This window comes from Macrobrachium nipponense, chromosome 24, assembly GCF_015104395.2.
Source record: "Macrobrachium nipponense isolate FS-2020 chromosome 24, ASM1510439v2, whole genome shotgun sequence".
Classification (NCBI taxonomy): Eukaryota; Metazoa; Arthropoda; class Malacostraca; order Decapoda; family Palaemonidae; genus Macrobrachium; species Macrobrachium nipponense.
Window position 1 is genome coordinate 69,073,661 of NC_061091.1, and position 13,785 is coordinate 69,087,445.

A 13,785-nucleotide genomic window follows, 5' to 3' on the forward strand; every position below is an offset into this window, starting at 1 on the left:
CAGATACGCCAGTAGATGTTGATTAGTCCTATGCTATGTATTCCCTCAGACTCATAGCCCCTTGTCTATGTATTAGACTCATATTTCCAATATTCAGATGTGTGCAATTGCTTTAGCTTGATTAACAAGGGTTTTCTTTTTTGATCCATATTTTCTTTATGTGTGCAGTTAGTGCTGATGATAAATTTTTAGACTAGGGTATGATATGATCAAGCTGGGTAAAGTCTATTAAGCCATTTCTGGGTTCGACCTGTGTCTGCAGGTGAAAAATCCCTGAAGCTCATTTTTCCAAGTATAAATAGATCCTAATACAGGACCATAATAGTGCTGGGTCCAATCCCAGCACACCGACAGAAGAAAAGGGTTTTCCCATAAGTGTTTATTTACCCTCTGTCCCCATGAACCACTATCAAACAGTAAGATGGTCTTGCACATCATTTTCAAAATGTATGAAGTTAGACACACCCATACACATCTCGATTTCCCACCCCCCCCCCCCCCCCCCCCCCCCCCCCCCCCCCCCCCCCCCCCCCCCCCCTCCCTCTAATTGAAAATGAAAACTGGTAAGCGTTCCTAGGATACAAAAAATTTGTGATGAAATTGAAGAAATGCTTGGTATCAACATTCCCAGTAGAGTTATAAAGCCTTATAGACAAATCATGGAAAATGAGAAATTGATGGGAAACCATATTTACACATTGTCTCCCTGAGAAAATAAACTGAAGCATACAGTTTCATGCAAGAAAATTAGTCTTGTTAAAAGGGACAGAAATTAAATTTAATGCCCCAACTCTATTAGTCCAGTGTAAAGAACTGCAGTAAAAATAGACAAACATAATCATCATAGATGTTTTTCACAAGTTGTCTAGGTTTCTTTCCATTTCATCTTTGCTATAGTTAGTACTAGGTTTCTCCCCTCTCAGCTCTTCTTTGAAGTCCAGTGCCGCCCCCATGGTAAAAGAAATGCTCATTAATAAGACCTTCAAATTTGTCTCGGAACGTTATTTTGAAATTTGCTTTGAACATTAAAAATCATATGTCATAGAATATTAAAAATCTTATGTCATGTAAATTACTTTATATTTTTTTATCATTAATATGTCTTTGAAGCCATCTGTCATATTTGGTACAAAGTATACTGCATTCACCCCCATGCTTTTCCCATGAAAGACGTGTAGTTTTCTGACTACATTTTCCTATGCCTCATTTCAAGTCATGATAAGGTTTATTTTGCTTACGCAAACTTTCAATTCTTCTTCTCTGTTGTACTCTCACCTAGAAAAAAAAAATTAAGAATTAACCCAAATAAGAATATTGTGATAATGATATTTAAGGAAGAATAATTGTGTTGAAGAAAATGAAGTATGAGTCAACTTAGGGAAGTTTGTAGACTAGAATAGATACCCACAAGTGTTCATAGAATGAAAAGTACAAGTGTTCATGAACCAACATCATACAGCTGTAGTTTAAAACAACATGAAAATCTTTTTTTTAATTTAATTTTTTTAACAAGCTAGAAACTCTTATTATATTGTAAAATTATTATCCTTAAAGTAAGCATTTATCAAAAATATTCTAAAAATGATTTGTACGAATCCCCTTTAATTAAAGCATAGACTCAAAACCAGTAGAATGACTAGCATTTGAATATGGCTAGAAGTGCTTAGTACTGTGGTAAGTGCTATGATTACTTATTATTCTGTTTATAAAGCCCTAAAGTTTGTGTACTGTTAAAATAAAACCATGATTTTATAAATACTACATTATTGAAATGGTTCAGTAGGAACACTGATTTTTCTAATGCCATAACGGTTGCCTGAATGGCTTGTTCTGAAATGAGGTGAAAATTGGAGCAAGGTAAAGTTAAAGAAGTTTGGGTAGGGAGACACCAAATGGATGGATGAAACATGAGGGGCATAAACCATAGCAGCTGGGGTTGAAGGGATGCTATCAACAATGCTTTTGAGTATGTTGTGTAAGGCATATGTTGTAAGTGGTGTCCCCTTTGGAGGAGATTTCACAAAATATGTACATAAATTTTGCTCCTTGGATCAAAGTTTACAGAGCTGCAATTTATTAGATGAAGCATTATATTGTTTTATTTCCCAAGAGAAGACCATTGTGTCAGACCAGTGAGATAAATTTTTACTGTTTGGTGTCGTTTAACTATCTTAAATAACTAAGTTTTTCAGAATAGAATAAAGAGTCATCTTGTATACTAGTATTCAGATGCTGAAGCATCTTGTGGAAGGAAGTCATTAGTGATAAGCAGTTTTAATTATTAGGCAATCTGTTTCAGTAGTTGGTTAAAAAAATTGAGAATTTTCTGAAATTTTGAGTATTTATGAAATCAGGCTGCTAATGTGTTCCGTAATTTTCCAGTCATTGAAAAATTCACTGATAATTGCCGGTTTTGCTTCATCTGCAACTACCTGGGTAAAATTATACCTGCTATTCAGTCCAGGTGTACACGATTCAGATTTGGGCCACTGTCTCCAACTCAGATTGTTCCAAGACTTGATTATGTCATTGAGAAAGAAAAGTAAGTTTTAAGTTTTTGAAGTGGAATACTGTAGTACATAACTTTACATTAAATGGTATGATCAATTTGATTAGTATGTAAAGCTAATAGAGTACAAAGCGGTTAGAAGCTAATTTAAAGTTGTTGAAGATCGAACGTTTATTATACTAAATAAAATTAATATATATATAGTATATATTATATATCACTTATAAGTATACTTATACAATAATATATATATTCATATATATATACACACTCAACCTACACAGCATACATACAATACTACATACATACATACATACATATATAAGGTTATTGATGAAAACTGCTTATATGTTATGTTATGAAAAACATCTGAGAATTTCAGCTTATTTAAAATTCTGTATTTCAGTGTAAAAGTAACTGAAGATGGTAAAAAGGCCTTACTGGCACTCTCAGGGGGAGATATGAGGAGAGTTCTCAATATTCTTCAGTCGACATCAATGGCATATGATGAGGCAAGTGGAATAGCATGTAGACAGTAGAGTGATAATTGATATTATACTTCAGGTTATTGATTTAAGGAATAGGATTAGCATAGTATTTGATGTAATAATGTGAAGTTTGATTTTTGTTTTTGCTTCAGATTCAATATTTAAATTATTTTACAAACATATAAAATGTGTTAACTGCTTTTCTAGTAAAGGTTGATTTATTTGAGTTGTCAACTTTTCTGAACTCATCAAGAGTTAATTTTTCTAACAAAATTTGCAATTTCAGGTGAATGAAGACAATGTTTATACATGTGTAGGTCATCCTCTTCGCTCAGATATAACAAATATGATCAACTGGATGTTGAATGAAAGATTTGACACAGCCTACAAAAGTATCCTTTTATCAGCTTTTTTACCAGTGTTCTTGTGAAACTACTTAATAAGCCCAAGATTTAGGATATTAATCTGCTAATTTTGTAGTTTATACTGTGCATTTCAATTTTCTTGCATTGTATAGTAAAGGGAAACCTGCCGGTGTGGCAGGTGGGTCACAAAGTCACATTCCAGATTAAATTTGTTGGTCCATCTCCTTTCTGCCAACAGCCTCAATTTAAAAAATAGTATAGATCTCCACGTTTGAGTTTTACACTCCCAAACGACATCATAGACTACTTCATATAGCCAGTAATATACTGCATTTTAAATTATGCATTACGCATTACAGTCCAGTCTCCTAATAGCAGAATTAGAAAATATTAAAACTTTCATATACTCTTTCTAATGATGATTCTCTAGATTTTATGTATAGAAAATTTGGTAAAAAATAACCACAAACAAACTAAGAACAGTAGGCTAAGCTGTATGATGCATGTGTACTTGTTTATGTGTAGCTGATCGTTTCTGAGCTTGTAGAGTACACAAGGTAGAGTGCCTGGAAATATTTATCAGTCTTGATGTAGGTAGATGTGTGTGGGTACATGCCATATTTGTTACATAAAATGATCAAGTAATGTACAGAATCATGAGAAAATATTAGATGCAAAAGCAGATACATTATTATAATAATGTATAAATATAGCTTATATAACTGTCATGCTTCTGGATTCAGAGCCCAACTTTTAGAAGAGCACAGGGAGGAATGAACTGCAGCTTTGATCAATGTGAAATAAACTTGATAGGGGGTGAAGGATTATAAAAACTTGGTTGTCTTAATCTTAACAAAGACATATGAGGGGCGAGTCTGATGTCATATGCCGTAAATATTTTAGGGTCACTAGATATCTTCTTCACAGCTTAACACCTTTAGTGCTTTCCTGCATAATCTACAGTTAACTAGTAGTAGTTCACACTGACCTTGTCAGTTTACATTCTATTGTCATTGTTTCTCTCCCAGTTTTTTTTTTTTCCAAGGACCAACCTGAATTTTTTTTGTTTTAATCAAGTTGTTACTGTTTAATGCTTTAACCAGAACAGTGAGTTAAAACTCATCATCCTCATAAGGCATAAAGGGTTTATTCTGGACTAACATGTATCAGATTATAGTTTAAATATATTAAAATTTTAATATTTGTATAGTCAGAAAATGTTAAGGATTCCAACAAAATTTCTTCCAAGGATTTGCCTGTTACTCAATTTATGCTGTGTTGAAAGGTGGATAATCACTAGAGATATGCATAATTTTCAGTGCTTTTCTGCATTCTCTGCCTTCAGAGGTAGTTTATTCATCAAATACCTGTAGGTCAGAAGAGTCTAACCAATTTAAAGACAGGATTTTACTTTATAGTGCTCTTACACCACAAACAGGCTAGCAGTTGGTTAACCAGTTTAAATTGTTATTGCCAGATTTATTCTTCCATGTTGCTTGCCATTTAATAAAGATGAAAGTTTTAGAGATGGCAACAATAGAGATTGTTTACATCCAATTTGTTTTGGAGTAGTGCCAGTTGTGCCATATGCTGTAAAATGTAGGCAATGTAAAGGATACATTACAGCATTCTTTTGACATCCAGCTTTATTGCTTTTTCTGCATTTGCTTAAACTTTTTGTAATGTGCGAGAATGTTCTTCACAACAGCCAAACAAAACTTCATATTTGACATACAAATCAGGGATGAAACCCTTATGCAAAAGTTTCCTACAACTTGTAAGCTGCTACTACCCTATGCATGGGAATGTCAGCAGGTTGTCAATCCCTGTTTATTACAGGTGGTGGTTGCACAATATTAAAATATTTGCCTATCACAGCATTGTCACGAATAAGCAATTTCCTTAATATTGGTTCTAGACGTGATGCATCTTAAAACAACAAAGGGACTTGCTCTACAGGACATTCTGACAGAGTTTCATCTGTACATTCATAGAAGTAAGTATTGGATTATTTTATTCTTTACGATTGAAAAGCTTTAGAATAATTTATTGATTACTCACTCTGAAAATCCTTACAACTCTATATTCTAGGTTTGTGAGGTAGGATAGGAGAAAGTGCTCTTGGAAACATTTGAATGATGTAGTACAAGCGCATGGGAGATTGGCAACAAAAACACAAATACAAATGTGCAAAAAAATTAAAGACATAAAATTTAGGAATAAGCCATAATGCTAATAAAACTGTGTATTGTACATTTGATAATTAACTATAGAACAAAAAAAAGGGAAGAACATAGGAAAAGTAAAAGGTACAAAGAAATTATAGATATTAAACGGGAGACATATTTTCTTTTAGTATGCAAAACCAGTGTATGTTATTTTATATCACTTGTATATGCATGTTATTCATGGTTAACATGTTGAAAATTATAAAAAATATTTATATGGATGTGAGGTCAGTGACATGAGTACATCTGAAAATTAATTCACTTTGTAAGGTCCAGGAATAATGAATTACTTTCAGTACGTATAAAGGCGCACGTGTTATTATTAATATGGTAGTATTTTGAAAACAAATTTACACAAATTTACAAGAGGGAGAGAAACACCTCCTCATTTGGCTTGGTATGCAGTAAATAATGCTAGACATGAAAGATCACATTTTTATATGAAGTGTAATCTCTTTATAAAAAAGTAAGCACAAGTTAAATGTTCAAGTGAGTAGGAGCATAATGAGTCGGTTTGAAATTTGATAATTTTAAATCTTTTTAGGTTGAGGTGCCACTATTAACAGCTTTGATGTTTAGGTGTAGGTTAGTTTTATTCATTCTGAAATGGTTTTTTCTATGCCTTACTTAGTTTACTGATTAACCCACTGTCACATATTTAAATTTTGTATGAAACATTACCAAATGCTTCACTTTTGCTCAGCAGCCAGACCTTTATTTTGGGATTTTTTTTTTTTTTTTTTTTAATTTTTATTTCTTATTTTTCACGTGTAAATGAAGAAGCGTATGGGTAGGTAATTTTATCTAATTTAAAATAATTTTATATTTAGGTAAATCCATTTTGAATAAAAATATTTTTTTATTTTTTTGTTTGATAAAATGTCTTACTATCCAATTGGTGAGGGCTGCAATCCCTTTTACTCTTATCTCTGTTTATTTCTCTTTTCTATCTTACTTTCCACCTTCTAACAATTGTTTCATATTGTAACTGCAAGGTTTTTCTTGTTACACCTTTCAACCATCAGTTTCCTTCCTTTCATAAAACAATTGCCAAAGTTTATGAAATGAGCCCGAGGCCTTTAGCATTTAATTTCTGTTTGTCTAGCCATCATATTACTTTTCCTAACCCAAGGGGTTTTCACATATGCTGGTTCTAATAGTAGGTGCTCCCTTTCCTTCTTATCTTTGCGTCAGTTATTCGTCATACTTAGGGGCTAGGCCTCTTAAAGAACTAGGATGTATTGAGGATCTTTTTCTCACCAATTATCAGAGCTTCCCCTGTTATCTAGCTTGGATGACCAAACTTGCAGAGAGCAGGGATAGATTAAGTTTGCCAATCTGTACCTCTAAAACATTGTTGTTTGGGAGAGGAGCTTGTAGTCTTTAACTTTGGCACCGTTTTGCTATACCCAAGGCCATTCTTTCTGATTTCATAAACAGCATCAACCAACGTTGCCTAAGTAACTTATTTGTTTGTACTTCATCATACTTATGAAGAGCAAATTCCTTTGAATTCACATGTCCTTTCCCTCTCATGGATACTTGGAAAGCCCACTTCAAGTGAAAAATTATACCAATGGTGCAAGATGTGTATGCTACCCTATTTAATTAAAGCTACATCAACGTTTTGTAGTTAAGTTTGTCTTTATTAAACAATGTTGACAGAGTCAAGAACTTAAGCCTGCATAATCTTTCTTATACTTGAAGGAATGGCATTATGTATGTTAACATGTCAAGCTTTTGTATATTGAATTTCATTTGTATTATGATTACCTTAATCTTTTTAAATTTTTCAGTTGATTTCCCAGTTGAGGTACGCATTCACCTGATGGAAAAACTTTCCGATATAGAGGTTAGAGTAGCTGATGGAGCATCAGAAAAAATCCAGTTGTCAGCAGTTTTAGCAGCCTTCACACAAGCTAAAAAAATGATTGCCGACAAAGCCACTTGATTTATTCCTGTTGAATTATACTTAAGAATTCCACTGCATAGGTTAAAATACAATTTTTTCCAATAAATTATTTAATATACTTATTCTCCTGTATCTTCTGTACTATTGCCATTCTTTTTTATGGGTGAATCAATGTTGATTGTTACAGGACCATCATTTTGTATGTCTACCTGCATCATAGCTCCGAAGACACCATCTGAAAGAGAAATAAATAAAAAATATTTTTATAATTTGTAATAATTACCTTTCCATTAACAGAAAACTAGCTGAGCTTCTATCAAGAATATAATGTTCTGAAAGAGATTTATTGTCAAATGAGGTGTCCCTCTCTCTCCCAGATTCAGTATAACTCAAGTGTGTCCACTATAATCTACGGTCAATCCTGCAAAAAAATTTGTTTATCTGTATATATTCCACATTAATTTTACTTTTGATTTGATCAGATATTTGTTTTCATTCTCTAGTGATTGTTTTTAAAAAGGCATTACATGAAACAAATGCTGTTCTTGTGGGGGTTAAAATGTACTGTTTTCACTTGCCAAGAGGATTACCAACATGTGACCCAGTCGTAAAACTTACACATGAAGCAGGCAAAGGTATCCATTCAGACAGTTATACTGAAAATCATCATTTTTCTTGTCAATGACAAGAACTGAGTTGAGATAGAGGAAGGCTTCTATCCCTGGATGGTGGAAATGAACCAGAGATGACATGAATACAGAAGATACTACAAATATGGTTATTAAAAAAAATGGAACAAATTGTTGAAGTTTCTTCCCTGTAAGATGAAATCATAACTGGATAAGGAAGGGCACAAATTAACAAGACTGTTCCTGGACTGGAATGTGAGGACAGTCCAAGCCACTGAGAAGGGAACCAATGGAGCAAAGAAGAAACATGGAGGTTGTAAAAACAAAGTTAAAAGGTATTTTAGCAATTTCCTCCAAGAAGCAATTGTAACTGACTTCCAAGAAGAGACTGTAACAGTGAAGAGTGAGCATCAGTCGGAAACCATCAATATGAAGTAAAACACTAATGGAGTGATAAGAATCACCCAAGCCACACAGTCACCCAGAACCTAGATGTCTGTGTACGCACTGGCCAAAGATCTTTATAAAATACTACAAGACACAACCTTTCATAATCTTGGAAGAGAAGCAAAGGCCAAAACACACTGTCTTGACAAGTTGTCATATAGGTGAAGGCAACCAAGAAGACTGGCTAAAACACCAAAAAATGGGCATACATGCTTTCAACACTATTTCAAAAGCCAGGGAATGAGGTGCAGAAATGGCTGGAATGAAGGAATACTAGTAGTTTCCATGTTAAGGAAATCATGAACCAAGGTCCAAGGTCCAAGAAATAAGACTTTTCTGAAAAGTAAAGACGTAACAACCACAGGAAATTGCAAATTATCAGGTTCCCAGAGGGGGGGGGGGGGGGGGGGGAAACTGAAGGACCCTCCCCAAGATATGCCTTAGAACAAAGATGTTAGAGGAATCCAAAGTAAGGACCCTAAGAGCAAAGTGAACATTAGCCCAAAAAACGAGCCATCTCAAGAGATCGCATAGGCCCCTGTATCGCCACTAACATTCAAAGGGGTCAGGTTGAATTTTATCCTGTAGCACTCTAAGTTGGAAAGATAAATGGAGGGAAAAAAAAGCAACTCTCCCTAAAGGAGTTGAGGCCAGGGAAAAAAATGTAGGATACCACAGACCAAGCAAAGAAGGAAAAACCACGAGCTAAAGGAGCAGACTGAGAAAGCATGAATCCCAGAAGGCTGATATGACAAGGAAGCCATGCACCCCAATCCCCAGACAACTCAGAATTCTTGGGTAAGTCCCATGGATGCCATCAAGGGGAAACTGACGAAACCTTACTGACTCAGCTTTGCAACTGTCTTGAATCCGAAGAGGTGAAAAATCCATGCACAATCCTTTGGGAGGGAGGGGTTCAAGAGTAGCAACAGCAAACTATCTAGAGACATGGAAAACACTCAAGATAATGACACATTGCAGGGCACCAGAGGTCACTCAAACATTGAATATATTGAACCCAATGGATGTAATAATAGACGGAAAAATCCCCAAGGTGTTGCCAGGAACACAGGAGTTGAGGGTGCACGAGCTGAAAAGCGGGTTACATTCAAGAGAGAAAGCAGGCACTCAGGGCACAAGAATAAGGTAAAAAGGTGGTCACTGAATAAGGGTGAGTTGCCATCACCAACAAATAAACAGCATGTGAATTGAATCAAAAGCAAAATACACCTCATGACCAACTTCCGTGATCAGTTCCAGAATAAGGGTGATAGATAATAACCCTTTGGGTAGTAAAACTTTTCAATCAAACCAGTGACCAAGTAAATGAGAAAAGAGTGTAAGATTATGCACAAGCTTCTTACCCTTGATTGTTTACCCATTTTCATTAGTGAGTTACTACAATTCCAGTCTACAACTGAAGTTTTACTAGATTAACTACAAAGCTAAGGTCTGGTTAATCTATTACAACTGCTTTGTAAAGCTTGACCTTGTTTCACATGGCTCTAAATGGCCTCCTCAGGTCATATGGCAATTTCCTACATTCCTTTATAAACTACTGTAAAGCAATGGTGGTTAACTACAATAATCTTGCATATTTAGAAATTCAGTAATTCATTCAATTCCACTCATTTCAAATTGGAATACATCAATGTAAAAATGACAACCAGTGCATAAAACTGTCTTAAATATGATATTGTAATGATACAATTAAGTTTGTTCATACTTACCTGGCAGATATATATATAGCTGTATTTTTCTGAATCCGACAGAAATTTAAACACTTACGACACACGCAGTGGGAGTCAGGTGGTTAGTACCCATTCCCGCCGCTGGGAGGCAGGTATCAGGAACCATTCCCATTTTCTATTCATAATTTTTATTTCCACTGTCTCCTGAGGGGAGGTGGGTGGGTACTTGATTATATATATCTGCCAGGTAAGTATGAACAAACTTAATTGTATCATTACATATCATTTTGTTCATGAAACTTACCTGTCAGATATATATATATAGCTGAATCCCACCTTTGGTGGTGGGAGTAGACAGAATAGAAGATTTTAGGAAACATATATATGCAGATAATTGATATCTTGGTTCCTTACCTGTTAGCATAGCTGACTTCGTGGTTACTGCTGCGTAAGTCTGCCTGTGCTACTAGAGTTGCCTATAAAGCTGGTGCACTCCAGATGATCTGTCAACAGGGGCGAGACCACGACGTGACTAGACCATTGACCATACAAATGAGGGCAACGAAGTAAAACCAAAACCACCTGGCGTAGCCTACCAAAAAGTATCCCACTTAGACTAAGCTAATGGTAAGGGAGATCCGCCGCAGGCGGTCAACCCTACAACCATAACACAAGTTAAAACTCCCCTAACCATTAAAGGATAGGATGAGCGCTACCTCCTGCCCCCAAAAACAGTGTCTGCAGCGACGTATGGTCTGAGCGAGTAACAATTTTCGTATGTTGCTTTCACCTCCCGCAGGTAGTGTGAAGCGAACACCGAATTGCTTCGCCAATAAGTGGCGCCCAAAATATCTTTGATTGCCATATTTTTGTGAAAAGCCACCGAAGTAGCAATAGCCCTCAACTCGTGGGCTTTCACTTTCAGAAGCTCCATGTCACTTCACTACACTTTTCATGGGCTTCCTTAACCGTACTTCTTAAGAAGAACGCCAGTGCGTTCTTCGACATCGGAAGATCTGGTTTTTTTCACAGAGCACCACAAGTTCTCCGAAGAGCCTCTGCATGCTCTGGTTCTCTGCAAATAAAATTTGAGAGCCCTGACAGGACACAGGACTCTCTCAGACTTCAGGTCCCACTAGCTCCGACAACCCTTTGATCTCGAACGTCCTCGGCCAAGGGTTGGAAGGGTTCTCGTTCTTTGCTAAGAACGTAGGACGTTAAGGAACAAACTGCGCTATTGATCCTGAACCCAATGACCCTGCTTGCTTATGACTTGAATTTGCTAACCCTCTTCGCCGTCGCCAGAGCAGTTAGGAAAATGGTCGTTCTTAGTAAGATTCCTCAAGCGAGGCTAAATGGACGCGGTTCAAATTGACTCGACATGAGAAACTTAAGTACCACGTCTAAGTTCCACGATGGTACTTTCGGTTGGAGAACTTTCACAGTCTCAAATGATCTAATGAGATCATGAATGTCTCTATCATTCGCTAAGTCGAGTCCTCTATGCCTGAAGACCACAGAAAGCACGCTTCTGTAGCCTTTAATCTGTGGGAACGGCTAGTTTCGCTTCTTTCCTAAGGTGAAGAAGGAAATCTGCTATCTGGCTCACAGAGGTTGAGTGGAGGAAAATTGCCACTTCTTTCTGCACCAACTTCTAAAAGACAGCACCCACTTTGAATTGGTAAACTGCGATTGAGGAGGGCCTCCTTGCGGTGGCAATCGCCGTTGCCACAGGTCTTGAAAAAACCCCTCGCTCTGGCCAACTTCTTGATAGTCTGAACGCAGTCAGACTCAGAGCGGGGAGGTTTTTGTGGTACCTCTCGAAGTGGGGCTGTCTGAGTAGAGCTTTTCCTTAGGGGCAGAGTCCTTGGGAAAGTATACAGGTGGCAAGGACATCCACCTCCCCAGTGAAACCAGTCGACCGATGGCCAGAAGGGGGCGATGAGGGGTTCATCCCCTTCGATCCATTCTGATGCAGCGAAACTTACCTCATCACTTCCCCGAGGATTTTGAAGGGTGGGGGAAAAGCCGAGTAAATGTCCTAGTCCCGACAATTCCACCAGTAGGGCGTCTACTGCCACTGCCTCCCGGGTCCAGAACTGGGGAGCAATACAGCGGAAGTCTCTTCGTTCGGGAAGTTGCGAAAAACGTCCACATGAGGACGTCCCCACAGCTTCCATAGCGCCTGGCATACTTCCTGATGAAGGGGTCCATTCCGTCGGCAGAAGCTTGTTCTTGCCGACTGAGAAGGTCCGCTCGCACGTTTTCCACGCCTGACACAAATCTTGTCAGAATCGTGGGACGTTTTGCGACTTCGCCCAAATCAGGATATTCTTCACGATGGCGAACAGAGAAGGAGAGTGAGTTCCCCCCTGTTTCCTGAGGTATGCCAAGGCTGTGGTGTTGTCCGAGTTTTATCTGAACCACTTTGTTGGAGACTTCCTCTTGGAAGAACCTTAGAGCAAGGTAAACCGCTGAAAGTTCTTTTAGATTGAGTCCAGGACAACCCTGTTCCCTCTCCAGGTGCCTGACACTTCTCTCCCTCCCAGTGTTGCTCCCCCAACCCGTGGAGGACGCGTCGGAGAACAACACTAGGTCGGGGTTCCGAAGCTTGGAGCGAAAGTCCTTCCGCAAGCTTCTTTGGATCCCAACCACCATTTGAGGTGCTTTTTCACTTCTTCCGTCAAAAACAAGACCTCTTCTAGATCCTGTTTGCGTGACCAATTGCTTGAGAGGAAGAACTGAAGTGGTCGGAGGTGCAACCTTCCCACCCAGAGAAACAAACTTCTTCAGTGAGGAAATGGTCCCCAGCAGACTCATCCATTCCCTCACCGAGCATGTTTCCTTCCCTAGAAAGGCTGACACTTTATCTAGGCATTGAAGTTGTCGCCCCTGGGACGGAAAAGCCCGAAAAGCCACTGAGTCCATCTGAATCCCCAGATAGACTAAGGATTGAGAAGGAGTCAGATGCGACTTTTCGAGATTCACCAGAAGTCCCAGGGACCTTTCTTAATAATCATTTGTTTGTTTACTTATAATACTTAACTTTCCCTTTGGCTTAATCGACAGAGTCGTGGTGAAGGTCCTTCCAGAGACTACCCGGTCTTGCGACGAGGCTCAAATAAGCCAGTCGTCTAGGTAGAGAGAGATCCTTATTTTCGCAAGATGGAGCCACCTCGCAACATTCTTCATAAGAACCGGCGTAACACCATCGGCGCCGTGCTGAGACCGAAGCAGAGTGCCCTGAATTGGAAAACCTTCCCTTTCAGGACAAACCGCAGGTATTTTCTTGATCGGGGCCACCCCCCTGACTGCTTCGGCACTAGGAACAGACGGTTGTAAAACCCCGGAGAACTCCGGTCGAAGACCTGTTCCACCACCTGCTTCTCGATCATTTGATCTAGTAGATTGTGAAGCACTTTCTGCTTTTCTCCCTGATACGAAGGAGACAAATCCTTTGGTGTCGAAGACAGCGGGGGTAACTTCAGGAAAGGAATTCTGTACCCCTTCTTGACG

The 13,785-nt window shown here is 38.0% G+C and overlaps 2 protein-coding genes across 3 annotated transcripts in view; one reads left to right on the top strand and one right to left on the bottom strand.

The window, feature by feature from the left end:
• LOC135205764 (replication factor C subunit 5-like) overlaps window positions 1-7,611 on the top strand; it is a 31,125-nt gene extending 23,514 nt beyond the window's left edge. For both annotated transcript variants that reach the window (XM_064236904.1, XM_064236906.1), the window contains exons 5-9: window positions 2,383-2,542; window positions 2,916-3,021; window positions 3,284-3,389; window positions 5,281-5,358; window positions 7,387-7,611. In XM_064236904.1, the coding sequence (XP_064092974.1) occupies window positions 2,383-2,542; window positions 2,916-3,021; window positions 3,284-3,389; window positions 5,281-5,358; window positions 7,387-7,541 (605 nt within the window). In that variant the 3' untranslated portion in view covers window positions 7,542-7,611. The remainder of the gene's footprint in view (window positions 1-2,382; window positions 2,543-2,915; window positions 3,022-3,283; window positions 3,390-5,280; window positions 5,359-7,386) is intronic.
• The window catches only part of LOC135205766 (D-aminoacyl-tRNA deacylase 1-like), a 46,210-nt gene continuing 38,317 nt past the window's right edge, over window positions 5,893-13,785 (bottom strand). The window contains exon 6 of the mRNA XM_064236907.1: window positions 5,893-7,737. Coding sequence (XP_064092977.1) covers window positions 7,622-7,737 — 116 coding nt within the window. The 3' untranslated portion in view covers window positions 5,893-7,621. The remainder of the gene's footprint in view (window positions 7,738-13,785) is intronic.